The 26375-nt window shown below is 45.3% G+C and overlaps 1 protein-coding gene across 2 annotated transcripts in view; it reads right to left on the bottom strand.

The window, feature by feature from the left end:
* The window catches only part of enox1 (ecto-NOX disulfide-thiol exchanger 1), a 420328-nt gene that overhangs the window by 356357 nt on the left and 37596 nt on the right, over window positions 1-26375 (bottom strand). For both annotated transcript variants that reach the window (XM_072260823.1, XM_072260824.1), the window contains exon 6: window positions 21359-21592. In XM_072260823.1, the coding sequence (XP_072116924.1) occupies window positions 21359-21592 (234 nt within the window). The remainder of the gene's footprint in view (window positions 1-21358; window positions 21593-26375) is intronic.

Raw genomic sequence — 26375 nt, forward strand, 5'->3', positions numbered from 1 at the left:
GGGGAAAAGATTTAGTCTGCAAGACCATAAGATACAGGAGCCAAGTTAAACCATTCAATTCATCAAATGTTCCACCATTCAATCATGGCTGACTTTTTTTTTCTTAGCCCCATTCCCCTGCCTTCTCCCCTCATCTCTTAACCTCCCCCTCCACCTTACCAATCAAGAACCTATCAATCTCTCCTCAAATACACCCAATGGCTTGGTTTCCATTACCCTCCATGGCAACAAACTCCACAGATTCACCATCATTTGGCTGAAGAAATTCCTCACCTCAGTTTTAAAGGGATGTCTCTTTATCCTGTGGCTGTGCCCTCAGATCCTAGACTCTCTTATTCTGAAAACGTAATCTCTTCAGCCGCTCCATTTGAGACACTTCAGTATCAGCCAAGTTTCAGTGAGGTCCTCCTTAATTTCCATAGAGTATAGACCCAAAGATATCAAACATCTTTCACACATTAAGCCTTTCATTCCCAAATCCATTCTTGTGAACCTCCTGTGGATCCGTTCCATGGCTAGCACATCTTTCCCTTGATATAGGGCCTACAATTGGTCACAATATTCCAAATATTTTCTGACTGATGACTTTCTTTTGCAGGGATGGTATGAGGAAGAACTTCATCACCCAGAGGTTAATTGGGATCTGGAATACACTGCCTGAGATGGTGGTGGAGTCAGATCCCCCCATAACATTGAAGATGTGTTTGAATCAGAGGGACTGTCTTGTCTTCCTTTCTCTTCACCACTTAAACCTCAGACTTCAACTACTGCACAGAGTCTTGTCATCTTCAGAAGTTTTCGGATGACTCTGCCACAGTTGGATGCATCAGCAAGGGAGATGAGGCTGAGTACAGGGCTACGGTAGGAAACTTTGTCGCATGGTGTGAGCAGAATTATCTGCAGCTTAATGTGAAAAAGGCTAAGGAGCTGGTGGTAGACCTGAGGAGAGCTAAGGTACCGGTGACCCCTGTTTCCATCCAGGGGGTCAGTGTGGACATGGTGGAGGATTACAAATACCTGGGAATACAAATTGACAATAAACTGGACTGGTCAAAGAACACGGAGGCTATCTACAAGAAGGGTCAGAGCCGTCTCTGTTTCCTGAGGAGAATGAGGTCCTTTAACATCTGCCGGACGATGCTGAGGATGTTCTACGAGTCTGTGGTGGGCAGTGCTATCATGTTTGCTGTTGTGTGCCGGGGCAGCAGGCTGAGGGTAGCAGACACCAACAGAATCGACAAACTCATTCGTAAGGCCAGTGTTGTTGTGAGGATGGAACTGGACTCTCTGGCAGTGGTGTCTGAAAAGAGGATGCTGTCCAAGTTGCATGCCATCTTGGACAATGTCTCCCATCCACTACATAATGTACTGGGTGGGCACAGAAGTACATTCAGCCAGAGATTCATTCCACCGAGATGCAGCACAGAGCGTCATAGGAAGTCATTCCTGCCTGTGATCATCAAACTTTACAACTCCTCCCTTGGAGGGTCAGACACCCTGAGCCAATAGGCTGGTCCTGGACATATTTCATAATTTACTGGCATAATTTACATATTACTATTTAACTATTTATGGTTCTATTATTATTTATTATTTATGGTGTAACTGTAACGAAAACCAATTTCCCCCGGGATCAATAAAGTATGACTATGACTATGACTATGAAACATGCATCCTGTTTAAGATGGCACTGGTGAAAGACTGCAGCAACTTGCAGGTAGCAAACAAAACTATAAATTACTGTATTAATCACACTTTCTCCTGGATACAATCACGGTAATCAAAAGCCTGTAACTTCCCTTTCAGAGTTGAGCTTTTGAAGTTCCTGTACAATCTGGGATTTTTGTGGTGTGAACTGAAACCTCGAAGGTGCAGGATGGTTACAGTGGCGCGAATGGGCCAAAACAAGGTAGCGAGGCCAGGCCTGAGAGCTGTTTGACCATTGCTGGAGAGGACTTGGAGGCAATTCGATGCGGCAGATCTGAGGCGAGGTGAGGAGAGTCAGGGTCAAGGTGATGGGGCCTGGGCCTAGAGGGAGAAAGGGAAGTCCCAAGTTTCATCTATTTAAGCACTGGGCTGAGTTGGAGAGGTCAGGTACAGGCCGAATTGAGGTGGCAGGGTCCAAGCCCGGGCCCGGGCCCAGGCAAGAGGATATGAAAGAAGCCGAGCCCTCGTCCAAGACCGAGGAACGACCTGAGGTTTGGATGATGTACTGCCAGGCCAGATTGAAAATGACAGGGTGTCAGGGATGGGCCTGTTTAGCTCACTGCTCCACAAGGTTTTCTCACCTCTGCACTGAACTGAGGCTGCAGCCTACAACTACCCGGCTCCTGAATCAGCTACAGCGATGACTGGCTTCATGGCTGTGAACTCACTTTTGTGCACTTCAGTTCTGAACGTTGTTTGCTTACTTTTATTGTTTGCATCAGTTGTTTCTTCTTCCTGCATACTGAGTATTTGACAGTCTTTTTTGAAAATGGGTTCTAATGGGTTTCTTTGTTTGGTGGCTGCCTGTAAGGAGACAAACCTCAAGGTTGTATATAATATACCTACTTTGATAATAAATGTACTTTGAACTTTGAGAAGGCCATGCCCAGGTACCGTAAACAGGATTAGTATGAAGAGGTAGCCGATGGGTAAGTCAATGGGCCTGTTTCTGTACCGTAGGCCACCATGATACTTTATACTTTATTGTCGCCAAACAATTCATACTAGAACGTACAATCATCACAGCGATATTTGATTCTGTGCTTCCTGCTCCCTGGATTACAAATATTAAATATTAAAAATAGTAAAAATTAGTAAATATTAAAAATTTAAATTATAAATCATAAATAGAAAAATGGGAAGTAAGGTGGTGCAAAACAAAAAACCGATAGGCAGGTCCGGATATTTGGAGGGTACGGCCCGGATCCGGGTCAGGATCCGTTCAGCAGTCTTATCACAGTTGGAAAGAAGCTGTTCCCAAATCTGGCCGTACAAGTCTTCAAGCTCCTGAGCCTTCTCCCGGAGGGAAGAGGGACGTAAAGTGTGTTGGGTGGGTGGGTCATGTCCTTGATTATTCTGGCAGCACTGCTCCGACAGCGTGCGGTGTAAAGTGAGTCCAAGGATGGAAGATTGGTTTGTGTGATGTGCTGCGCCGTGTTCACGATCTTCTGCAGCTTCTTTCGGTCTCGGACAGGACAACTTCCATACCAGGTTGTGATGCACCCTAGAAGAATGCTTTCTACAGTGCATCTATAAAAATTAGTGAGGGTTTTAGGGGACAGGCCAAATTTCTTTAGTTTTCTCGGGAAGTAAATGTGCTGTTGGTCCTTCTTGGCAGTGAACTCTGCTTGGTTGGACCAAGTCAGGTCATTTGTGATATTGACCCCGAGGAACTTACAGCTTTTGACCTGTTCCACTTGCTCACCACCGATGTAAATTGGGTCGTGCGGTCCACTACTCCTTCTGAAGTCAACAACCAATTCCTTCGTCTTGTTGATGTTGAGGGATAGGTTATTGTCTTCGCACCATGCCACCAGGTTCTTAATTTCCTCTCCGTACTCAAACTCATCATTACCCGAGATATGGCCTACAATTGTTGTGTCATCAGCAAACTTATATATTGAGTTTGATGGAAACTTGGCTACACAATCATGGGTGTACAGTGAGTACAGCAGGGGGCTGAGTACACAGCCTTGTGGGGCACCGGTGCTCAGAGTGATTGTAGAGGAGAGCTTGTCCCCTATTTTTACAGCCTGGGTCCTGTCTGTGAGGAATTTTGAAGATCCAGTTGCAGATCTGCGTGCTAAGGCCCAGGTTCCAGAGCTTAGGAATCAGTTTATTTGGAATGATGGTATTAAAGGCAGAGCTGTAGTCAATGAAAAGGAGCCTTACGTATGCGTCTTTATTCTCCAGGTGTTCTGAGGAGGAATGTAGGGCCAGAGAGATGGAATCTGCTGTTGACCTGTTGCTCCGGTAGACGAATTGCAAAGCATCGAGGTTGACTCGTAGGCTGTGGTTGATGTGTGCCATAACCAATTTCTCAAGCACTTCATAGCAATTGATGTCAGAGCCACAGGTCGATAGTCATTCAGGCATGCCACCTTGCTCTTCTTCGGCACTGGGATTATCGTTGCCTTCTTAAAACATGAGGGGATCTTAGACTGAAGCAAGGAGCAGTTGAAGATGTCAGCAAACACTCCAGCTAACTCGCTTGCACAGGCCCGGAGAACCCATCCCGGGACGCCATCTGGGCCCGTCATCTTCTTTGGATTTATCTTCAGGAAGGCCCTTCTAGCGTCCTCCTCCGTGACGATGAATCTTGATGCCACGAGGTCCGGTTCATCCGGAGGGAGTGGGATGCTCCTCTTCTGTTCGAATCTTGTGTAGAATACGTTAAGTTTGTCAGGAAGAGAAGCGCCCAGTGATCTCATTTAGACCCTGCCATAGTCTACTTGCATCCCTTTGGTTAGCCTGGGCTTCCAACTTGGCTCGATATTGCCTCTTGGCGCCCTTAATGGCTTTCCGGAGTTGACGCCTGGATTCAGTGTAGCGACTGGTATCCCCGGACCTAAAGGCCGCAGCTCTAGCCTTTAAAAGGGAATTGACCTCATAATTCATCCAAGGTTTCCAGTTAGGGAATACCCGGATCGTCTTGCGAGACACACAGTCCTCCGTGCATTTACAAATAAAGTCCGTGACAGCTGAGGCATACTCATCGAGGTTAGCTGCCGAGTTCTTGAATACTAACCAGTCCACCGATTCAAAGCAGTCACAGAGGACCTCATCCGTTTCCTCTGTCCAACGCGACACTACTTTTGACACCGTGACCTCCTGCTTCAGTTTCTGTTTGTAAGCCGAGAGGAGGAGTACGGCCTGATGGTCCGATTTTCCGAAGTGAGGTCGTGGGACGGAACGGTAGGCATCCTTGACTGCTGTATAGCAGCGGTCAAGTATATTCAAGCCTCTAGTGGGGCAGAAGACATGTTGGTATAACTTTGGCAGCGCCTTTCTGAGGTTGGCCTGGTTAAAGTCCCCGGCTGTAATGAGCAAAGCCTCCAGATACCTGGTCTCAAGTTCACTGATGTTGGCATACAGTATGCTCAGAGCACACTCCACGTCCGCCTGGGGGGGAATGTAGACCGCTGTCAGTATGACTGAGGTGAATTCCCGTGGCAGATAGTAGGGACGACACTTCACCGACAGGTGTTCCAGGTCCGGGCTGCAGGAGCTTGTTAGTGCCACTGTGTCCGAGCACCACCTAGTGTTGATCAGTAGGCAGACACCACCTCCCCTTGTCTTGCCCAAAGATTCCGTGCGGTCCATCCGATGGATTGAAAATCCCTCCGGTCGGATGGCACAGTCAGGGGTGGCAGGGGGGAGCCAGGTCTTGGTGAAACAGAATACACAGCATTTCTGCATCTCCCTGCAGTAGGTGAGTCTCCCTTTAAGATCATCCACCTTGTTCTCTATGGCTTGCACATTAGCTAGTAGGATGGTGGGCATAGGGGACCCTGAAGCCCCTCAGCTTCAATCTGACCAGCAGCCCAGCTCTTTTCCCACACTTCCTCGGTAACTAGTGTATCTTTCCAGGTTTCCATCGATGCAGTGTGTTGTTGGCAGCTCTTTGAGGTTGGTGGATGCATCCCGCGGGGATCGATCAGCTGGTCGCGTCGTCGGACGCTCCGGGTCAGGCCGAGTAACGGGGGAGGCTCCGCTGCCACTTCCAGCTGCCGGGAGCCCGGGCTGAAACAAGTCCTTAAGCCGAGTCACGGTTGCAGAGGCCTCCGCTCCAGCTGAGCCTCGGGCGGAGGCCTCACTTCCGGCAGCTGTGGATGGCCACCAACGGGGCTTTACGGTGGTCGCTCCGGGGAAGCGTCTGGGGCACCTTGAGGTCTCCGACATCACTCCTGTGTGGTCGTCTGCTCCGGAGAGGTGCTGGTCGGAATGGGCCGTGTCTCCAAGTGCTCCGGCATGGTAGCAGACCGCGGGTCTCCGGGAACGTGGTGGGCCTCACTGGTCGGGTCCAGGTGCGGTCCGGAGTTTAAGAAGCAGTTCAGGCGCGGTGGTCTCCAGCTGCGTCAGTAGTTTCGCCAGGGTGTTGTTGATTTTGATCTTGCTAGATTGGAGGTTTAGAAACGTTTCTCAGATATAGGATAGTGGAGAGGGCAGTTTGCTCGGGAGAGCATGCGCAAAGTCACCAGTTACCGGCGCCATCTTTAATGATTCTGTTAGTTTTGACACAAGAACCACAAAGGAGTTTGCAGACCAGTGGTGGTGAATTTTGCTTAAAAATACACATAAAATGCAAGTAATTAATTACTTGTTTCAAATATTTACAGCTGATTCTTGTAATTAATATAAACCATTTTAATTATTTATTTCATTTACAACTGTAAGTATTTCAGCATCAATGGCCAGATCAGCCATGTTCTTACTGGATGGCAGAGCAGGGTGAACAGGCCTATTCTTTATCTCTGACCCATGTCAGCTGATGAGGCAGGAGTGAAAACAGTGGATACACTGAGCAGGTCGGGGGGTTGGGGGGGGAAAAAGAGAGACACGAATATATATAGATAGATATGAGGTAATGTTGCAAGTTCCAAACACTTTGAGAAGCTGAGGGCTTCACTTGCATCACAACAACTTCAGATAACCTGTCGTAGCACTGGCCAGTTCTGATGACGGATCACCTACACTTGACAACTGGTCATTCATTCCCTCCACCGACCCTTCCTGATCCACTGCGTATTTTCAGCATCCCCAGTACTTTGTTTTGCTGCATTCATAAAAATTTGGCCGGGGTGGCGGGGGGGTTGCAGGGCTTGATGGACTCTGAAAACTATCAACAGTGTTTCTGGGCTGTTGTACAGTCCACAGGTCCCTCGGAACCCACAGAACCCAAGGACTCAAGTACTCAAGCAGAGAATTACAGAAGGAAGAGAAAGATGTTGAGACAGTGAATTTTTGAACTTACATTGTAATTTAGTATTTTTTATAGCAGAGGTCTAAAACTGACAGTTTGTGTCCCTGGTATATTTCATCTGGAGAAAAATCAACCCAACCAATTTCAGCTGTAGAGGGGGGACTGGTGGTGATATCCCCAGATGGGTAAAACAGCTGAGTGGATTCGGCAGGGGCTGTAAACAGGACGGAAGGGGTCACTACCACGTTACCTCATCACAGAAGAATCGGGGCAACTGTTTATTCGTGATTGGTTCATTGACGGACTCAGATATTTAGGATGGTGATGAAGGAGATCACGACAGAGTATTGACGTTTGTGCATGGACCATTAATCCAGAGCCCCTCACGTGGCCTTGGCTCACCCTTGTGATCAGCGTGGGACAGCCCTTGCTGCTCATGCCTTCCTGCGGTTTACCATCAGGGGCACAAGGCTACTGCCACTGAAGTGTCACATCTGCTTTTGTATTCTCATATTGTGATCATTACAGTAAGGGCAAATTATTAAAACTGCTCTATTCCAAAACATGTTGAATAAGTGTCGATCTTTCTTTCAGAGTCAGAGTTATACAGCATAAAACCGGGCTGTTTGGGGAACTCTCCCTCTTGCTCCCATCCTTTCTCACTGCTTGAACAGCTCAGGTGCCCTGGTTTCAATCCTGTCTGTGTAGTCTGCGTTTTAGAGTTACACAGCTCAGAACCAGGCCTTTTGGCCCACAGTATCCGTTTCACCCCCACCAATCTCACCTGCCTGCATTAGGTCCATTTCCTATGTCTTGCCTCTCCAAGTGTCTGCCTAAAGCCTCTCAAGCACAGCAAAAATACTGGATTCCAACACCTGCTCTGGCAGCAAGTGTCAGCTATCAAGTACTGAGAAAAATAACTTTCCCTTCAGCTCCCTTTTGAAACTCCTCTTGTACCTTTAACCTATGTCCCTTGTTTCTGGGAACAAGTTAAAACCATAAATATCCAAATAATCAGAGGTTGATGCTGCAATTTACAATTGGACTAAACCTTACTGCGGACTTCCCACGTCACCCCAATGCATCAGTAACACTGCTCCCACCGACTGCACGTCAGTGCTGATACCTGCTCTTGCCGCACAGGACACCCTTTAGAACTGAGATGAGGAAGAAAAATCTTCAGCCAGAGGGCCAGAGGGTAGCGAATCTGTGGAATTCATTGCCACAAAGGCCTGTGGTGGCCAAGTCATTGGGCAAGTTTAGGGCAGAGATGAACAGGTTCATGATTAGCAAGGAGGGAGAAAGAGGCAGAATAGGGTTAAGAAGAAAAGAAACAGCCATGTCTGAGTGGTAGAGCAGGCTCAAATGACCTACTGTAACTCTGCTCCTAACTTACGGCTTTAAATAAGCTTCTAACAACACAAACTATGCAGTATGAATTCAGTCCCTCTCCCTGTCCCTTGGTTCAGTGGATTAAAAAACAATCTTTCCATTCTTAAATTAATTTCATTTCAATTAACCTTCCCTTTCCATTTATCAATCAATCTTACAGACCGGAAGGTGAATCCACTGTCTTTAGTGCTCTGTAATTCCACACAATGACTGTAGTTACACCCTCGGGGACCTTGGGAAATGCTGTGCACTTCTAATGAATATTGACACAGATTTCTATTCCACTTACTGCTGCAACATTTTCCACGGTGGGATCCAAGGGCAATATTTTTCAAAGTAAAGTCCTTTCTCTATTAAATAAGCATTAAAATGATATTTGCCATTCTCCAATGTTCTGGCCCAGTTATTACATTTATTCAGTGCTTGAAATCTACTGTCCATTCTCATTTCCTCTGGGTTTACAGTTAATGCTTCTTACGGATGTTAGGAAAACAGTTGCCAGTGTAAACACACCAGAAGGGACTTGGATACTTACCTCTTTAGTTTTTTTTGTGACAGCGCACTTTATTCTTGATCACATATTGTAATGGGATATCCAAAACAACCAAACTAAGGATCTCAGTTAGGATATTTTTCTGGAACTTTTCTTCACCTCTTGCGATAACAGAAGCAATGCTCTCAAAGGCAGAAAAGAAAACCCAGAGGAATTTCACCACCAATATAATCCCTTTGCAGCAGACAACTCGAACAGAAACCCACCTTGTTACAGTACCTATAGATTGTACCATAGGAATAGGCAAAAATTTGACAAAATAAAAAAAAAATTGGTTGAGTCACAGAATTTCCACAAAACCAATGGTGAGTTTTCTCCAAGACTCCTCTATACACTGGTACACACATTATCTGAGATAGTTTGGTTTGGCTCATAATTCCTCGTTCAAGCGCCATGCACTGTTTACACATCCTTCTGTCAAACCACACGCATTACTTAGCTCACGATCAGCAATCTTCTTACCAAATACCTTCCCCACAAGCAAGCCATGGCTTAATTCCGGCAGACTAAAGCTTTGTGACACAAACAGGAATATGCATCTCTCCCCTAGAGAGTTCAAGGGATGTAGTGTCATTTGAAAGAACAGTGTCAAACACTGAAGGAACCACTGAGGCAAAATAATATTCAAAGAAGCATGCAATAAGATAATCTGTTCCACATCAAATTACGGTTCACCGCGTTTCCCAGCTAATCGATTCCTGTACTGAACTAACTTTGTATTATACATCATGAGTGGAGTCAAACTTGATTTTGCTTGTCCATTTTTAAAAATTTCAGACAAAGAGGCAAAGTTCATTCAATAGGTATTTAAACTAAATGGTAATATTTCACCAATGGCAAAACCTATCGCCACAATAGGTCTATGGCCAACTCAATCTCAATGGCTCTCCATGTGGCCTTCCATCACCCATACAATACAAATACTTATGTCAGGGTGCTGTTCATTGACTATAGCTCAGTGTTTAACATCATTCCTACTGCTCTGATCAAAAAGCTACAGAACTGGGCCTCTGTACCTCCACCGGCAACTGGATCCTCGACTTCCTAATCGGAAGACCACAATCTGTGCAGATCAGTAACACATCTTCATCTCACTGGTGATCAACACTGGTGCACCTCAGGGGTGTGTGCTTAGCCCACTGCTCTACTTTCTCCACACCCATGACTGTGTGGCTAGGCACAGCTCAAATACCATCTATAAATTTGCTGATGTCGGCAGAATTTCAGATGGAGACAAGAGGAGCGAGATGTATCAGCTGGTTGAGTGGTGTCACAGCAGCAACCTTGCACTCAATGTCAGTAAAAACAAAGAACTGATTGTGGACTTCAGGAAGGGCAAGACAAGGGAACACAAACCAATCCTCAGAAGGATTAGAAGTGGAGAGAATGAGCAATTTCAGGTTCCTGGGTGTCAATATCTCTGAGGGCCTAACCTGGTTCCAACATATCGATGCAACTATAAAGGCGGCAAGACAGGAGATTTGGTTTGTCACCTAAAACACTCAAACTTGTACAAATGTTCTGTGGAGAGCATTCTAACTGGCTGCATCATTGTCTTGCATGGTGGGGGGGGGGTGAGGGGCTCAGCACAAGATCAATGAAAGTTGCAGCAAGTTATAAAATTAGTCAGCTCCATCGTAGGCACTAGCCTCTGTAGTATTCAAGAACCCAAGGACTTCAAGGAGCGATACTTCAAGAAGGCAGCGTCCATCATAAAGGACCTTCATCACCCAGGCCATGCCCTCTTCTCATTGTTACAGTCAGGAAGGAGGTACAGAAACCTGAGGACACTGTTCAGGAACAGCTTCCTCCCCTCTGTCGTCAGATTTCTGAATGGACATTGGACCCATGAACACTACCTCAATACTTATTTTTTAATGTCTTTTTTGCACTGCTTATTTTAACTTAACTATTTAATAAACAATTACCGTAATTCAGTTTTCTCTATATTTATCACGTATTGCATTGTACTGTGCCAATAATTAACAAATTTCACAACATATACCAGTGATATTAAACCTGATTCATTTTACTGTAATCAGTTTATCAAGCTAGTACAAGGGAAAAGCAACAGGATGCAGAATATAGCACCTGGCATCTCATTCGGAACTAGACCCAAAGGATAGAGATGTGTATTAGGACCAGGTTCCTCTTTCACCACAGAAAAATAAATACACCGTCTGTCTCTGCCGACTATCCTCCTCACCACATCAACCCTGCACTATTTGATTTAAATTGGCATCGCTACCCTTGCCTCCAGGCACACTGCCTCCTTACATCTGCAATCTCTCCCCATTACACATCCCAGCACAAGGAATTCTATATACCTCCCATTCCATCTGGCCACTCTTTATCAACTTAAACACACCATCTTGACACCTGTGCGACTGAGCTATCATCCACCAGGGCCCTAAACTCTGCTGTTTACTTTCCAAACCTCCCAGCTTCCCGCGTCAGCCCATCCTCAAAATAAATCCTGTGGAGCAAGTGCTTGGTCATCTGTTGCAATTCCTTCTGGTGCTTCAAGGTCACGGGATCTTTAGTTGTGTTTACAAAACGACTTTTAAATCTTTCTACTGCGTCCAGCCAGACAGGGAGACTCCACACTTGTTCACAAAGCCACCATAGACCCGGTAGGCTACTCCTCGCTAATGATGACCTAAAAAAAAGTGCTTTTTTTCCCTCCAATACCAAAACATTTCTCACGCTACTAAGCAGAAAATTTACAATAGCTGCCCCTCTGCCAGAGGCAAAGAAACAGGCAGTGAAGCAGATGTCATACTTTCATTTGGAGCAAATTCTTGTCAGCTTCACTCCATTTCAGCCCAGAGAGATGCAGCATTGTGCTGTGCCTCGCTGGATCAGCCAGCTGTTCTGACTGAAGGCCTCAGTAAGAAACTGCTTTATCAGTGTGGGGATCTGATTTTATTCACAGACAGGGAAGAAAACAAGACAGCAATCTGTCAAACTTCCAAGCACAAGGAGTAGCAAGTGGATGGACATGCAGTCATAGAGTCATTGAAGACAGAAATGGGCCCCGAGCCAAGCTTGTCCAAGTTGCTCCTCTACGCCAGTCCCATTTGCCCAAATCCGTACCCACATACCTGTCCTAGTGCCATTTAAATGTTGCCATTGTACCTGCCTCAATCACTTCCTCTGGGCCAACATGAGATGTGGAGGAACCTTATGGATCAGGCAGCATCTGTGGAGGAAAATCGACTTTCTCCAGCTACTTGTTTCACCCTCTGAATGAAGAAGTTGCACTCCAGGTCCCAATCCCCCCCTCATATTCAACCTATGCCCTCTTGTTTTTGATACCCCACCCCTGGAAAAAAGACTGCATTTGCCCTCTCTATGCCCCTCAATCATCAATCTCCTACACTCCAATGAGTAACGTCCCAGGCTGCCCAACCTTTCCCTCCAACTCAGGCTCCGATTCTGGCAATATTCTCATAAGCCTTACTTGCGTTCTGTCCAGCTCTCTCCCATAAACGGGGTGAGTCCTCCATGGTCCCCGCTGCCAGGGTAAAGCAGGCAGCATTATCAAAGAGCCCACCCACCCTGGGTGTTCTCCCTGCTCCTCCTCTCCTATTGGCCAGAAGATCCAAAAACTTGAGAGCCCCAGGCTCAAGGGCAGCTTTGGCACCACTGTTACAGCACTATCGAACGGCAAGATGGACTATCGATCTCCTGTTACAGCACTATCGAACAATCTCCAAGTATGACAAGATGGACTATCGATCTCCTGTTACAGCACTATCGAACAATCTCCAAGTACGGAGCACCTTATTGTTTACCTGCACTGCAACTTGCTAAACACTATTCTGCATCCATCTATTGTTCTCCTTTGTACTACCTTAATGCACTGATATAATGAAATGAAATGAATGGATAACATGCAAAACAAAGTTATTCACTTTGCCTCGGCATATGTGCAATAATAAACCAATTACCAAAGAGTCCAGCATTTCCAACACATAAGCAAAAATAAAAAAATGCAAAGAACCATTCATCTACTTTGAATGGTGCTGAAGGTATCGAGGGGAGGGAGAGCTGTTTTGCAAGCCGAGGTTGGATCATCCGATCAGCTGGAGTGGAAGCGAGGATGGGAGTGGTGTTGGGAGAAGAACGGCGGCATTGGGGGTAGACGGGAGGTTGAGGGCCCAATGTCTGACCATGAAGTTACTGGAAACACAAGCAACTGATGTGGCCACCCGAAGCACCAGATTCTGGGATGTTAGATGATCCAACTATGATTTCTTAGTGGAAGGTCTTAGTACAGCGTACAGGTACTAGGATAGAGATGTTGACAACATCTGATGCTGAGAAAAGTTGCTAAGCTTCCTTTTCACATGGTTTCAGTACAAGATGATTCTATGATTCAGTTGAAGGATGATCAGGCAGGTAGTGTCATGCTGGAGGATTACTGGGCACACATGAAAATAGCAGAGATACTTCTGACGAGGTGGAGCATCTGTTCAAATCAATATGCACTTTATGTTAGGAAATTCCTGCACAGCACTTGTAGCTTCCTCCTTAAAAGCGCACAGTTACACATAGCTACACATAGCTCTGTTGCTGATGCTATCCAGTAGATACTTATGTTTTTAATCTCAGTGTGAGCTGTAATTTTGATTCGTCGGTTCTTGGACTGATTTTTATCAGAGCTGATCAAGGTGCTGAACATGTATCCTGCATCCTTCTCCAACCCTTGGGGCCCAATTAGCTCAGTGAAGGCAAGATGCTGATCATCAGAATCGGAACTGGCATCTGCTTTCTGTATCTCTGAAGAACAGACTCGCTTCTTCATCACAAAGCACATAACTTCCATAAACATACAGTGCCCAGGGCATGGTTAACCGCGTGGTGGCTTGCCTACTCTGTACTGAAATTGCAGTGAGTCAATTAAAGGGCAGATCAGTTATCTGGGAGTTCCTTTGCCCTTAACTGCTGTAAACCATTAAACTTCAGAGTGCAATGGGAGTGCTTTGGGAGCAGCACTACAAGGTGTCAGGATTCAAATTTTTGTTCTTTTTTAGGTTGCTATGGGGACCAGAATTGATTTCTGTTGGTGGGGGGGCAAGGTTAGAAGAGCGTTGTGGAGGAGCCTGGGATGTCAGGGGACTTGCTTGCCAAGGACAACATTGAAAGCAGGAGGCATTGAGAGTGAATGTCCTTCCTCTCCTCACTCCTGGAAGCCCCTAGCACAGAACATCGAACTGTATAGCCACAGGCACTTTGATCCACAATGTCACTAAGCACAGTGCCAAATTAAACTAATCCCTTCTGCTTCTACATGATCCATATCCTTCCACATCCTGCATATTCATGTGCCTATCCAATAGCCATTATCCTATCTGCTGACCATCCATTCTGGGCATCTACCGTATCCGGTGTAAAAATGCACCTCCTCTCTCCTTAAAGTTATGCCCTCTCATTCCTACACCGAGATAAAAGTTCTGGCAGTTAACACCATCTATGCTGGTGATGATCTTATAACTTTCAATCAGATCTCACTTCAGCCTCTGGCGCTCCAGAGCAAAAAGCCCAAGTTTGGCTATGCCATACACTTTCTTTACCACTCTGTCTGTTGCATTGTCACGTCCACATAGCTACCGACTTGGACACCACAATCTCTCTGTACATCAATGTTGCTAAGCGTCCTGCAAAGGCAGGATGAGAGAGAAGCTAGGCAGAGAGGGAAGTCCTATCCAGTCTTGTCTACCCAAGGAACAAGATTGGCAGATGGTAGCCGAGCTGCAACAAGATATCTGGATTGAACCCACCTGTCCTTCCAGCATTACAGTGAGTGAAGGTTACACCTGTGGGACCATCTAGCTACCTCCTTTCTTATTCCACTAGACTCGACTCCCAGTGCAGGATCTTCCCCAAAGCAATTCCTCTGTTTTTTGTGGCCAGACTCATTCTGGTCTCACTGGCTCCGGGCAAAATCCCACAAGTCTCAGTCCCCTTCCCCATCCCACACTGCTTCTCCAATCCAGGCTTTTTATCTCCTGCCAAGCTAATCTGCTATGCCAGACTCCAGCTCAACACTGCCTCCAAGACCAGACAACGGTGGAGCAAAATTAAGCCAATTGGCCATGGAATCTGCACAGCAAAGTTCTGGTGAGCAGCTGTACAAGTCCCATCCCGAGAAATCCAAAGCTGTTCCTGCGACTAAAATAGGTAGGTCATCTGGAAAACTAATTGGATCTACAAAGGCTGCAATTGTTTGACAAATTGAGGAATACATTAGCTATCGAAAGCGTGGAAGGGGGCATCAGAGGCCAGCTGAGTGTCGTCAAAGTGGTCCGGGCTGGGACGTCAGGCTGTTGTAGGGGAAGAGGGAATAGGTAGGCTGGGGTTGGAGTGGAGTCAGCTGATTGGGGGGGGGGGGTTACTGTTTTATTGGTGATCAGTGGTCCAATGAGGGTTGTGACCGTGAAGTGGGGAGTCAGCAAGGGAGGAGTGCAGGTGTCATTATCATGAAACTCTATTTACTCACTGGCAAGACTGGCATTATTATCCATCCTTAACTGACAGATAAAAGTCATCCACGTTGGCGGGTCTAGAGTCACCTAGAAGCTGGACTAAGTGGGGATGTCTTTAATATTAGTGAAATATTAATACACAACACTCCCTGTTTATCTATAAACTCCAACTCAGTAGAGAAGGGATCTCAAACAGATGCATTGTATACTATAACTACTACATACAGACATCCTCAGCACAGTAAATTTTAAATGGTCGCTTTCAGGCTGAAACATTTAATCACCAAGGAGAGTTGCTTACTCTTGTGGGATAGGATCTTCCCTGACAAGGGGGATTATTCTGCTTGGCAGGTGAGACTTGTGACAGTGAAACATCACATTCAGGGTCTCCTCTGTGGTGCTTGTAGGAGTTGACTGAGATGGAAGGAAGTGGTTCTGACACCTCTGGACACCTTTCTTCTTTTTTTTGGCTTCTCCCTCGGGATCTACTTTGGCCTTTGCTTGCCTCCCAGTCCTGGCTTCCTTTGCTCTCTATCCTGTTTTTTCCTTGTTCCTTCTAGTGTGCATCTTGCTGTTGGGAAGGTGCATTTGGTTCACTGGAGTATTCCCTTGTTAATCTTTCCATGGCTCCCTTTACAGCCTGATCTGTCGTCTCGGTTTCTGCATCCAGAACGTCGCCTGTTGAATCCTGTGTTTTCATATCTCCATTGACTCCTTCCTTTTTGAAGCCCCACCACTCAGGACAGGACTCACTTCTCACTGCTATCATCAGGAAGGTAATACAAGAGCCTCAGGACCCACACCACCAGGTTCAGAAATAGTTTTTACCCCTCAACCATCAGGATCTTGAGCCAAAGGGGATAGCTTCACAGCTTCACTTCATTGAAATGTTCCCACAACCTATGCACTCACTTTCAAGGCTCTTCATCTCATGTTTGATATTTATTATTGTTATTTGTTTCTTTCTGTATTTGCACAATTTGTCATCTTTTGCACTTTGGTTGAACGCCAAGTTGGTGCGGTCTTCAATTTTATTATGGTTATTATTCTATTATAGATTTATTGAGAATGCCCACAAGAAAATGTCTATCATGGTGATATACATTTACAATAATTAAGTTACTATGAACTTTGAACTTTTCCTGACAGACATCAGTAAAACCCTACTTTCTTTTTAAATACTTGAATTTAGAAAGGAGCTGAAGGAAGACCTAATAGAAGTTTACAAGATTGAGAGGCAGAGACAGGCCAGATAGCTGGTACCTTTCTTTCCAGAGTCATAACTGTCTAATACTAGACAGTTATGGCAAGAAAGGGTACATTCAAAAGGAAATAAGCAGGAAAGCTTTCTTTTTGCTTTCTTTACCCAGAGGAATGCGTAGAATACACTGCCAGCAACAGTGGTAGAGACGAATCTCAGAGTTGTATGCTGCTTACGTACTTCGATAATAAATGTACCTTGAAGTGTTGAAAAGACTATTATATAGACACATGATTGTGCAGAGAATGTAGGGATTATGGGCATTGAACAGGCAGAAGGGATTTGTTTAATTAAGTACTAAAATACTAGTTTAATTAATTCAGCATAATGTTTGTGGGATGAAGGTTCTGTTCCTATGCTGTATAAATTACAGTGGTGGGATTTGAACTCAGGCCTGAATCAATGGTCTAGTACCTTAACTGCACCCCAACTTCCCTAGTCGGGTAGTGGTTATTGTTGGAGATTGAACTTGCAGCGGACCCACAGAAGTCACGTTCCCAGCACCAACTGGTACCCACCTCAGGGAGGTCCCCTTTACAATCATCCAGCTGTTGAGCGAGCAGCTGGTTGGGTTGTGAGTGACAGAGCTGAGGTACTTTGTAACAATGGGATCTAGTTGCTTCTGGCAGTGTGCTGGCAATAGATCATTGCACAAGGTGGAAAAGGGACAGCGACCACGCGAGCACCAGATGCAGAGAGACCTCTTCCTGAGCTGCAAAACTGATCAATCACAGTGCAGTCTGAACAACAAAAAAGTACAGGGCAGAAAACTTCAGCCCAACTCTTCCAAGTAGCCTAGTATTTTTTGCCCAAGATTGCAATAAGATGGTAGTAAATTGTGACTTCTTTGTGTTCATCTGCAAAAACAGCTTAATTTCTACTTTTTCCCTTTCTGGGTGGATGGGGTTCTGTTGAAGACCCTGACTCAGAGTTACACTTAAAGACTTTGGTTCTTTGCGGTAGGCCCACTCTTGGGGGCTCATGACTGGCCACTTTTCGATATCCTAAGGATGCGGCCTAGAAGATGAGCGTGCCTTCGGGGCTCTGAGGTTTCCTGACCCTGGGGTCGGGCTGATTCTAAGCCAGTGCCACTGACTGAAGTGTTGCGGGAGAAAATGAAACATCAGGAACAGTTCTCTCTCCCTCTCTTACAGGAAAACATTGTTACCGATTCCCAAGCCACAGAATTTGGGGGCAGGGGTGTGGAAAGCAAAGCAACAGACTTTTAACAAAGCAACTCGCTAACTTACAGTATATGAAAGGGGAGACCTCTTCCGCCAACCCCTCCCCCCCCAATTAGGGCAAGAGGGAGCCTATGGCATGTCAAATTATCAGTTGATCAATTAGTTTTTGTGGTACTGCAGATCGTGGTCTTTAATGGGGGCCTTGCTAGTGCACGCTTGGTGGGTGGAAGATACTAATGCTTTTTTGCCAAAGTGGGTGGGAGAAGGTCATTGTTTTGCTGCTGCTTATGCATGAGGGAGGTAGGTGGAGTAGGGGGCATTGGGTTTCTAACGTTTTTACTGTCACATTCTTTGGGGCACTCTTGTTTTCGTGGATGTCTGTGAAGAACAAGAATTTCAGGAGGTATATTGTATACATTTCTGATATTAAATGGAACTATTGAACTAGAATAGATACCTGCTACTGTAAAAGAAAAACACCACACTATGGTAGAGTGTTGAAGGAATTCAGAGTGAAGAATTTTTTAAATCTAAAAATTAAAGAGATTGAAGAAGGAAAGACATTGTTCAAATTTAATCAATGATTTGCATGAGAGGATCAAGTGTAATATATCCAAAATTGTTAATGACACAACATTAGATGGCAGTGTAGAGGACACAGAGTGGATAAAACCCAACTAAGTGAATGGGCAAGGACAATGGAAAATGGAACATGAAAAACAAATCACTTGTTTCAATCCTTAACCAAGCTATCATTTTAGAACAGTTGATGTTCACCTCAGTACTTTGTAACTCTCTTCGATTGGCTGGGGGGGGGGGTGGAGGTGGGAGAGTATCAAAGGTTGAGGCACCGAATGGTATTGGTGTTCCCACTACATCTTTTACATTTCTGTATTCTTATGTCTGAAAACCAAGTATTGAAATCGTCCACCATATTAAGAAAAAGTAAAATGTGAAATTAATAAAAAGATGAAGAATAGTGATTTGTAAGGAATAATGTGAAAGTGGCAAGGGTATGTGCTGATCTTCAGCCACATTATTGGGTACAGTGGGCAGGTGGGAGTGGCAATAAAAGAGCAGTCACATTTTCATCATGAATGTGATGCATCTTGCTCTATTTAATCACAGGGTCAAGTTGCTTGCTTCACTAGCTTGGCAGGAGTTATGCCCCAGGAAGACTGGTGTCTGGGGGCTCTGGGAAAGCAAGGGAATACGAGGATCCAGATGCAGAAGGTGTGCCTTGTGAATGACTGAAGTCTGCCTTCACTGCAAAGGTGGCAGAAATGAGAGGGGTGTGGTTGTTTGTACCAAGTTTTGGTGGGACAACATCCGGTGTCACATGTTCAGCTCAGGGCAACACCTTTCAGAGTACATCAGAGTTGTGTCCAACACAAATCACCTAAACAGTGGCAGGACTAAGAATGAGGAGGTCAGGCTGTCTGCAGGAACCAAAAGCTTGGAGCTTAGGAGATTGCATGCAAGTGCCATCACAAAGGAGGCATGGCAATGCCTGTCATCTTAGGAGTTTGTGCAAATTTGGCATGGCATCTAAAACTTTGACAAACTTCTATAGATGCACAGTGGATAGTATCCAGACTGGCTGCATCACAGCCTGATGTGGAAACACCAATGCCCAGGAATGGAAAAGCCGATGAAAAGTGATGGAATACAACCCTGTACATCACAGGATAAACCCTCTCCACTATAGAGCAAATATACAAGGTGCGCTGTCACAGGACAATAGCATCCATCATAAAGGACACCCACCAACCAGTCCATGCTCTCTTCACTGCTGCCATCAGGAAGGAGGTACAGAAGCTTTTTAGGTCCCACACCACCAGGTTCAAGAACAATTATTACCCTTCAACCATCAGGCTCTTGAACCAGTGTGGATAACTTCACTCACCTCAACTCTGAACGGATTCCACAAATTACGGACTCACTTTCAAGGACTCGAAAACTTATGTTCTCAGTAGTATTACAAGTAATAATTTACTTCTATTTGCTCAGTTTGTCTTTAGCACATTGATTATTTGTCAGCTTTTTTATGTAGTTCTTCCTTGACTTTTGCACGTCTCTGTTCTACTGTGAAAGACTGCAAGAAAATGAATCTCAAGGTAGTATATGGTGACATATCTACACTTCGATAATAAATTTACTTTGAATTTTGATCAGGGAGTGAACAATTAAGGCGTTTGAGATTTCCCAGAGTTGTTAAATGGAAGCCATTACTACTCCCAAGCGTGTCTGGATCACAGGGTGTGGTTGGGGGGAGCCTTAAAACTTCAGTCAGGAAAAGGTTTCATGAATCTCCACAGAGTGTAGGACGGATGTGGTGGTGGGGAGAGGGGGATGAATGTTTTGAATCATTCTGCTGAACAAAACCGAAGAGCAGGTCAACAGTAAACCTGAGAACTGAGACTGAGGGACTGCATTCAGCCACAGGGAGGAGGACAAGGTCAGGAGCAGACTAGCAATGATCTGACACCCAGGAGGGCACTTGTTCTCTTCCAGTAGTTACAAGGGCCTTCACTGTTTTTATAAAGGTTGACAACCCAGACTAGAAAATAATTGTTTATAAAATGAACAATCGCCAGAGGGACTGGGTAATTAATGACAGAATTTTGAGATGGGAGTACAATTAAATAAAAATCAAAGTTTTAATTACAAAGTGCACCAACTGAGATTGTTTTTTTTTTCCCCAGAACAATGCATGAATGTGTGAAGCAGGCAGAGTTCACAAAGATAACAGTCATGGACACTGGAATTCAGAAGAATGAGGGAAGACCTCACTGAAACCTATCAAAGGTTGTAAGGCCTGGACAGAGTGGATGTGGAGAGCATGTTGCCCATGGTGAGCGAGTCTAAGACCAGAGAACACAGACTCAGAATAGAGGGATGCCCTTTTTAATAACGGAGATGAGGAGGAATTTTTTTAGCCAGAGAGGGGTGAATCTGTAGAATATGTTGCACAGGTGGCTGTGGAGACCAGCTAACTGGGTATACGTAAGGCAGAGGTTGATAGATTGTTGATTAGTCAGGGCATGAAGGGATTTGGGGAGAAGGAAGGAAATGGAGGCTGAGGGGGAAAATGGATCAGCCATGATGAAATGGCAGAGCAGACTTGATGGGCCAAATGGCCTAATTCTGCTCCTGCATCTTCTGGATGCAGCGTGCAGTGCACTGGGGCTGCTGAGTGCGCATACAATGAGAGTGAGAGAGGGAGAGAATGTATTGTGCATGAGAGGGGGAGAAGGTGTGTACAGTGCACGAGGGGGGAGATACTGTGTTAGACAGAACACAGAAATACTTGGGCACACACTTTCAGCTGAGTTATTGAAGTGCCACACTCCAAATATCGCATAACCGTTACTGCTTCCGCATCAGGAGCAAGTCTTACATCTGTGCACTGTTTAGCGATAGAGATTTGTGCCGAGGAGAAGCCACATTTTGAAGGCCGTTCTCTCAGCTGTGCTGTGGATGATGAACAAGAACTGCCCTTGCGCCCTGAACAGACCGGCTGGAGCCGTAGGGGTGTAGTCTGTTTAATGATAAAGCATTGGGTACCTTTGAGCTTCTCGGTCATGAGGCTGGCCTCGTGCTCAGAGTAGTGCACGATGGGTGCTGGTGAGGGCGGCCGCAGCTGCTCATCCTCCAACATGCGCCTGTGGCGCTCCTCGCGTGCAAACATCCGCTGCCGGCACTCCCACTCGTAAAAGTCGTCCCTGGCCTGAGCAAAGTCCACGTGCAGCCGGCCAGTGTCCTTCTTGTCCGTGCTTGAACCCAGCCTCATGCGGTAACCTGCACACAAACAGAAGGCTTTGCTTAGCACGTGAAGAAAAGCAATTCCAACAGTTATTGGAGGTGGAAAGACAAGTGGTAGAGGACAGGTATTGAAGGGGAGAGGGAGGAAGTCCAAGGGGGCCACAAACAACCTGCTGGAAGAACTCAGCAGATCAAACAACATCTGTGGGAAGAAAGGAAGCGTTGTCATTTTGGGTCAAATCTTGCACTGGGACCCGAAACACAGACAACTCCTTTTGTCCCTGCAAATGCTGCTCAACTCTGTTCTTCCAGCAACTTGTTCGCTACAGATTCCAGCATCTGTAGTCTCTTACATCTCCAGCCACACTGGTAGAGTCACACAGAAGGTACAGCAGGCCAGAACAGCAAACATTCTCCTCAGAATCAGGTTCAACATCACTGGCAAGTGTCATGAAATTGGTTTAGCGGCAGCAGTATATAATAAAAACATGACAAGAAATACAGTGGTTTCAAGTTAATGGGGCCATCAGTTAATCAGGGCAGCTGATTGTTTGGAACAACTTTTAAAGAATAAAAACTAACCAAGAAAATAGCCAGGATTCCCTTTGCTTAACTGGGACAGGAGACTGACTTGTTAGAAACTGTTTGGCCACAGTCACGTGCACTTGTGTCACCATTAGACACTACACCGTGCTAAGAGTGAACTGTTTTTAAAATGGGGCCAATTGCACATACGTGGGCTATGTTATCTATTAGGGCCAATGGACAGTGATGCAAAAAAAAAAAAAAAAGATTTTTGTCATTGATAGTTGGTGAGAAATCAACAGTAAGACAATTCAGAACTGAGTTGCTCACTCCAGTTTCAAGCATTCAGGCTTGGAGATGCCAGAAATGGTCAGAAGTAAAAAAAAATTAAACAATTTCACTACTTCAGCAAGTTAGGAACTATGAGGAATTTGAAAGTATTGACAATCATCCTCAATGTTGAAAAGAAAATGAGGATTTTGGGGGTGCAATTGTTGGAAGTGTTATACTGTAGTAAATCACCAAGGGAAGAAACAAAGACGAGGAAAGTGACATGGATCACTCATCTGAGCCTGAAACGGTGACTACACAGGATGCCAGGTAATCTATTGTTGGATTATGACACTACTTTAGGCAGGAAGTCCATTATCTGCATGAGATGTCGGCACCAATTTTGCTCATTTACAGACAAAGGAACACAGCAGCGTACACTCGATAACATTCCTTCAACAATTGTTAGGAACTAATACACAATTTTATAGTACTGTAGTAGCATTGGTGGTGTTCTAGTTAGTTTTATTTCATTCAAGTACAGAATTGGTTACTCACTTAAATGGTAATTTGCATTTTTTATATCTTTTTAATCATTTGCATGAAATTTTGGCTAATTGGGGCAGCCGCTTAATTTGTCCAAAATATACAAACATGACTTTTCATGATTGTTTCAATATGTTGGATATATCTTCAGAGATGTTGACATCCGAAACTTGAGACTGCTTCCCCTTTCCACTGCTGGCCCCTCAGTGATGATTAGTACATGTTCTCCAAGATCACCCTTCCTGAAATCCACAATCCTTGGTCTTACTGATGTTGAGTGTGAGGTTGTTGTTACAACACCACTCAACCAGTTTATCTATCCAGCTCTTGTACACCTCCTCATCACCATCTGAAATCCTGCCGGCAATGATTGTGTCGCCTTCAAATTTAAAGATGTGTTTGAGCTGTGCCTAGCCACACAGTTATGGGTGTAGAGAGAGTAGAGCATTGGGCTAAGCACACATCCTTGAGATGCTCCAGTGTTGATAATCAGCAAGAAGCAGGTGCCACTTCCTATCCGCACAGACTGTGGTCTCTCAGTGAAGTTGCAGAAGGAGGTCCAGGGGTCCAGGTTTTGGATCTTGTTGATTAGAAGTGAAGTAATGATGGCGTTGAACGCTGAGCTGTAGTCAATGAACAGAAGTCTGACATAGGTATGGCAGTTGTCCAAATGATCCAAGGCTGCATGGAGAGCCAGGGAGAATACTTCCACTGTAGATCTATTGTGCTGATAGGCAAATTGCAGCAGGTGTAGGTCTCTGCTGTGGTAGGAGTTGATTCTGGCCATGACCAATGTCTCAAAGCACTTCATCACTGTAGATGTGAGTGCCACTGGGTGATCGTCATTGAGGCAGCTCACCCTGATCTTAAAAAGGCAAACACGAGGAAATCTGAAGATGCTGGGAATTCAAGCAACACACAAAATGCTGGTGAACTCAGCAGGCCAGGCAGCACCTATAGGAAGAGGTACAGTCGACGTTTCAGGCTGAGACCCTTCGTCAGGACTAACTGAAAGAAGAGACAGTAAGAGATTTGAAAGTGGGAGGGAGATGGGGAGATCCCAAATGATAGGAGAAGACAGGAGCAGGAGGGATTGAGCTAAGAGCTGGGAAGTTGATTGGCAAAAAGGATACAGAGCTGAAGAAGAGAGAGGATCATGGAACAGGAGGCTTAGGCTTAGGGAGAAAGAAAGGGGCAGGGGATCCCAGAGGATGGGCAAGAAGTAATAGTGAGAAGCCTATAGTTAGTCCTGACGAAGGGTCTCCGCCCGAAACGTCAACTGTACTTCTTCCTATAGATGCTGCTTGGCCTGCTGCGTTCCACCAGCATTTTTTGTGTGTGTCACCCTGATTTTCTTGGGCACTGGTGTCATTATCACTCTTTTGAACAGTGAGAAGTTGAAGATGTCCTCGAGCTCTCCTTCCAGTTGGTTGTTAGTTTTTCAGTACCCTACCAGGTACACTGTCAGGGCCTGATGCCCTGCGAGGGTACGCCTTCTTTAAAGATATTCTGACGCCAGTCTCCAAGTCAAATATCACAGGTCATTAGATGCTGCAGAGATTCGCACAGCTGTAGTTTTATTCTCCATTTGAAAGTGTGCTTAAAGTTGTTGGGCTCATCTGGGAGTGAAGCATCACAACCATTCGTTAGGTTTTGCCTTGTAGGAAGTAACGGCCTGCAAACCCTGCCAGAGCTAAACGTGTAATTCAGAATTGTTTTCAATCAGATTTTTTTTTTGCTCTTAAAACGGCGTTCTGTGGGTATTACCCGTGCTGCTTGTATAGATCTGGTTCACGGACATTGTATGCAACAATTATAGCCCTCAGCAGACTGAAATTGCCTGGTTCATTCATGGCTTTTGGTTTGGGCATATCCGGTATGTTCTCAAAGGCACACACTCATCTCCATAGACCTTGATGAAGGAGGTAACAACTGTGACATTTGCATTCAGACTCAAAGATAAATCCCCTAAAATCTTCCAGTCCACTGATTCAAAGCGAGTGCTCCTGCCTCCCTTGACCAAAGCTTCGTGGCTGTGCGGTCATCTGTCTCTGCCTATACCCCAGAGTAGAAGTACAGCCAGATGATCTGACTTTCCGAAGTGCAGGTGTAGGATGGCACAGTGAGCTTTCTTGATGGTAACGTAATGGTGGTCAATTGTGTTGGCAGGTGACATGTTGGTGGTAGTTGGTCAGAGACTTCAAGCTGATCTGGTTGAAATTCCCCACAATGATAGAGAAGGCATGATGGTGCGTTGTCTTATGACTGCTAATCATGGGGTCCAATCCCCTAGTGCCTGGCTGACATTGGGCAGGGGTGGGAAGTACACTACTACCAGGATGACATTGGGAAAGCACCCTTAACAGATAAAATGGACGACACTTGATATTCCAAGTCAGGTGAGTAGGACTGTGACAGAACTGCTATGTCTGTGCAGCATGATGAAACACACCGTCTTCTCTTCCTTTTAAAAAAAAACACTCAATCATTCTGTCTTTTTTGTGGATGGTGAAGCCCCTGGGCTGCATCTGAAATGGAGTGAGCCATGTTTCTGTGAAGCAAAGTACTCAACAGCTCCTGATATCCCTTTGGTACTGCAACCTTGCTCTGAGGTCCTCAGTTTTACTTTACAGAGACTGTACATTTGCCAGAAGCATAGTCGAGAGTGAGGGTTGGTCCAAGGACTCTGTATTTTAATCTGACTTGCAGACAAGCACATTTCCTCATTTCCTTTTACTCAAGGGAAACTGCACTCGACTCGAGTATGCCGATTTTGAGGATTGATAAGACGACTTTAAAAAAAAATCATCTTAAAACAATGCTGCTTACTGAAGTACCCACGGCTGTAACTGTAGATTTCAGCTGTAGTAGTCCTAAACAGGAATATTTGACGATTCCATCGGAACCGCATGCAAAGAGTCACCACTCATCTTGGAAGGACACAAGTGAACCAAATTGCTTTGATTGTCATAATTTCTGGACAGGAGTCACTTTTTATTAAAATAATCAACCGAATGCAAATTTCACAGCTGCCATGATGGAAAATGGCCAAATGTAAACCGGTTTACATTCGAGGATTGGCAGTGTAGAGGGTTAACAGCTTTAAGTTCCTGGGTGTTAACACGTGGGATGATCTGTTCTGGACCTGAAGCCCCACACCATCAGGTTCAAGAACAGCTACTTCCCTTCGACCATTTGGTCCTTGAACTGACCTGCCCAACCCTAATCACCATCTCAGCAAGACTACGACCACTTTGCTATACAACATTCTTCGAGTTTTTTTTTGTTCCATTTGGGCTGTTCTTTGTATAATTTATGTCAATGTTATGTATCTGATGCCATGGGACACGAAACTGTTGCACGAACATTTTTCATTGTGCCTCTACATACTGGACTGCAACTTGGGTTCAGACCTCCGCACCGAGTCTGGATCTCTAGACTGAACTTGGTAACCTGAGCATTACAGCATCGTAACTCA

The sequence above is a fragment of the Mobula birostris genome, chromosome 6 (genome assembly GCF_030028105.1).
Source record: "Mobula birostris isolate sMobBir1 chromosome 6, sMobBir1.hap1, whole genome shotgun sequence".
Classification (NCBI taxonomy): Eukaryota; Metazoa; Chordata; class Chondrichthyes; order Myliobatiformes; family Myliobatidae; genus Mobula; species Mobula birostris.